Below are 3,637 nucleotides of genomic sequence, written 5' to 3' on the forward strand. Positions count from 1 at the left end.
ATGAATGGCTGAATCATGTCGATGCTGCTAAAAAGCGCCTTGCTTGTGCCGTTGGCATTGCTAATATGACGAGTTCGCCTACAGACTTGTGTGGCCGGTACAAAGTGCTGGAATAGGACAGGAATCATAATCCGGGTCAAATATCGGCACACGAAGCTTAGGAAAGAAAGAAGAGATTAGAGAACAATAGGAATGATCTATCACTTGAAACTACACCAGAGTGCGCGCTGGTATTTCCTATAATATCTGCGCGTAGTCGGCTAGCGCCATTTAAGTAGGCAAAAAGTGCAACTGCGCAGGAAAAGTGGGAAGCGCTATTCTCCAAATATATTAGCGCTGTGCCTTAGACACGCTGTAGATGACCGCCGGTTCAGATTACAGACCTCGTGGTTTGTTTACAGCCCGGCGCGGCCGCGCAACATCGAAACACGATCGAAGCAAAAAAATTCTGGTCAGGTAGTTTTTTGTGAGTTTAACGCACCAAGACTGCACGCACAGTGTTATCCCAAAACCTTTGAATGCGGCTTTCCCAGAAGGATTTCTCGACGCCAGATTTCTCGACGCCAGTGGGCGTGGGAACAGCGTCATCATGAGGCTGCTTCACGGCATGCGTTTCTTCATGCAGATAACGGCAATCCTTCAACTCAGCGCGGAACCTATGGCACCTGATGCCATTCCGGCTACGCCTGTGACTGTCGACATTCAAGTTCGCAGCGTGGAAAATGAAGAGCTCTGGCAACCCTACTACACTATGGCTCCATCGTACAAGTCCTGCGCATCGTCGACGACATCACCTTTCCACCTGGATAGAAACGGACTGCAGCGGCCTGCGCTTTTCAGTGGGCGTGGGAACAGCGTCATCATGAGGCTGCTTCACGGCATGCGTTTCTTCATGCAGGTTGGTAATAACTATTCCATGTTTGCTAAGAAATCGAACAATATGTGCCTGCTCCTGTTCCCACGCCCGGGAGTGCTGCTGATTTTGCTCGTCCAGTGCTTTGAGGTTTCTAGTCAACTGCTTTTGTTTTCGGGGGACGTTGAGCTTAACCCTGGCCCTGGGTCGGGCTCTGGCGCTGTCACACGGCTGTCAACAGACAGCGCTGTTGATAATTCCCTGCAGAAACAGCTCCACGACATGTTGACTCTGTTAGAAGGTGTTAATTCAAGGACCGCTAAAATGGAGTTAGAGCAATCACACCTAATAGCCTCTATTAATGAAATGAAACTAAATCAGGAATCTATGATTAGGAATATTGCCGATATTGACGCGAGACTGTCGGCAGTGGAATCTAAATCATCCGCCAGTGATGCGGCTCACGGGGAATTGCGGGTTTTGCGTGAGCTAGCCGATCAGCTTGTCAATGAAAATAGCAAGTTACGTCTTGGACAGACAGAGCTGGAAGACCGGCAGCGCAGGGAAAATCTTCTGTGCTTCGGCGTACCCGACAGTTTGTCCGAAACGTGGGATGAAACGGAAGAAAAGTTATTGAACCTTGTTTCAGGCTGCTTTGATCCTGTTCTTACGAATGACATGTTTGAACGAGCACACAGGATTGGTGTGTTCTCAGACGAAAAGAATCGTCCGATTGTTGTGAAGTCCCGGTCTTTCAAAACAAAACAACAAATCCTCGTGCAGTCTGCTAAACTTAAAGTTAAAAAGGTCACTGTAAGTGAAGATTATTCTTTGCAGGCACGTGTCGCTGGAAAGAAGCTTGTGCAGTTCGCGAAGGATGCTGACTTTAAGTATAAGCTCAGGTATAACAAACTGTATTGTAACAACAAATGCTACGGCTATGACCCTATTCACGATAGCGTTTTCGAGCTAGCTGGCCCACCGGGATCTTTAGTGGCCCCTTGTCGCGCTGCTTCTGGCTCGCCACGCGCTTCGCCATAGAGGTCCGGGAGGGGCAGTGGACGGGCGACTGGAGATAAGACAGCGCTATCAATTCTTTTCACAAACATAAGAAGCATAATCCCAAAGCGGGAAGATCTAAACTCTGTCATCGTCTTGTGATGCCGATGTTGTATTGCTGACAGAAACGTGGCTCTCTGCAAATATAGAGAGCAAGGAACTGTTTGATTGCAAGAACCGCTACAATGTTTATCGTCCTGATAGAGGTGACAGAAGTGGAGGAGGTGTTTTAATAGCCATCGCCGATAATATTGTGTCTTCACCTATTAGACTTTCTAGCACTTTAGAGTTGGTTTGGGTTGAACTTCGTGTTCATCTCAGGAATCTGATTCTGGGCATATGCTACCGTCCCCCGTCTTCGTGTGCAACCTTCGTTGAAGATTTGCATGATTCTCTTAACATGATCTCAGTACGTTATCCGGGTGCGGAAATCCTTCTTGCTGGTGACTTCAATTATCTCAGTATCGTGTGGGCTAATACATCGCCGTATCCTCGCCCCTTTTCTACCGAATGCAATAACTTTTTGCGAACCTGTTTGGACTTCAACCTTTCGCAGCTAGTTACTAAGCCAACTCGAGTCACGCCGTCATCTTCCAATGTATTAGACCTTGTGCTAACCAACGCGCCGGATCTTATCCCTTCAATCTCGTACTTACCTGGTCTTAGTGATCACACCTTGCTTCATTTCGATGTAAAAATTAATATTCCTAATCGCCGGAGCATCTTCAAGTCCATTAGAGATTATAAACGGGCGTACTATGATTCCATTAATAGTGAATTAGCTCTTTTCTTAAACAATTATTTGCCAGATTTGCCATACCGTTCTGTCCACACTAACTGGGAAATGTTTAGGGACACTGTTGAACGTCTCACTAATACATTTGTGCCGCTTAGAATTTTACGGTGTAATAGCCAATCACCATGGTTTAATAAAGTTTTAAAAAGGCTGTCCAATAAGAAAAAGCGTTTGTTTCGCTCGGCGAAATCATCGAATTCGCAACAACGATGGGACGGTTACCTTTCTGCGGCCGCTGAGTACAAATTAGCTCTGAAAAATGCTAAGGACTCTTTCTTTAACAGTACTTTGCCTGCTTTGCTGATTAATAACCCTAGACAGTTTTGGAACACTGTGAACAAAAAAGATAGTTCGTCAGTACTACTTACATCTTCTGACGGCGTTGCATTTTCACCTAGTGAATGCGCTAGTGTCCTTAACAGTGTTTTTGTTGCTGCTTTTTCTGGCAATATTTCCCTTACCAATCAGGAGTGTCCGGTCTTTGATGCTTTTCCCATGGATCCAATTCTTTTTGCACTACTGGCATCCTGAGAATAATTGAAAACCTTAAGATTTCTTCCTCCTGTGGCGTCGATAATATTAATTCGAAATTTCTGGTTAATACAAATATGTACAGTTCAATTATCCTCACCAAACTGTTTGACCAGTCTCTGGAAACAGGCTGTATTCCCAATGAATGGAAGGTTGGGAGGGTGATTCCGCTGGATAAGTCTGGCGATAAACATTGCCCTGATAACTTTCGCCCTGTGTCGCTCACCAGCATACCATGTAAAATCATGGAACATGTCATCTAATCTCATCCTGCTAACTTTTTAGAATCCAATTGCTTTTTCACTAATGCCCAACACGGCTTCCGTAAATCATTTTCATGCGAAACGCTCTTGCATTCTAGATCGCGGGTCCCATGCTGATTCTATATTTATGGATTT

At 45.5% G+C, this 3,637-nt stretch overlaps 1 protein-coding gene across 1 annotated transcript; it reads left to right on the forward strand.

Moving 5' to 3' along the window:
• Window positions 1-589: 589 nt before the first annotated feature.
• Window positions 590-1,894, forward strand: LOC149325566 (uncharacterized). The gene has a single exon (XM_089564335.1). The coding sequence runs from the start codon at window positions 590-592 to the stop codon at window positions 1,892-1,894; it is 1,305 nt and encodes a 434-aa protein (XP_089420461.1).
• Window positions 1,895-3,637: the final 1,743 nt, after the last annotated feature.

The sequence above is a fragment of the Amblyomma mixtum genome, chromosome 10, assembly GCF_055824585.1.
Source record: "Amblyomma mixtum isolate Tamu chromosome 10, ASM5582458v1, whole genome shotgun sequence".
Classification (NCBI taxonomy): Eukaryota; Metazoa; Arthropoda; class Arachnida; order Ixodida; family Ixodidae; genus Amblyomma; species Amblyomma mixtum.

Coding starts and splice junctions, on each gene's coding strand:
- LOC149325566 (XM_089564335.1), top strand. CDS start 590: ATGAGGCTGCTTCACGGCATGCGTTTCTTCATGCAGATAACGGCAATC.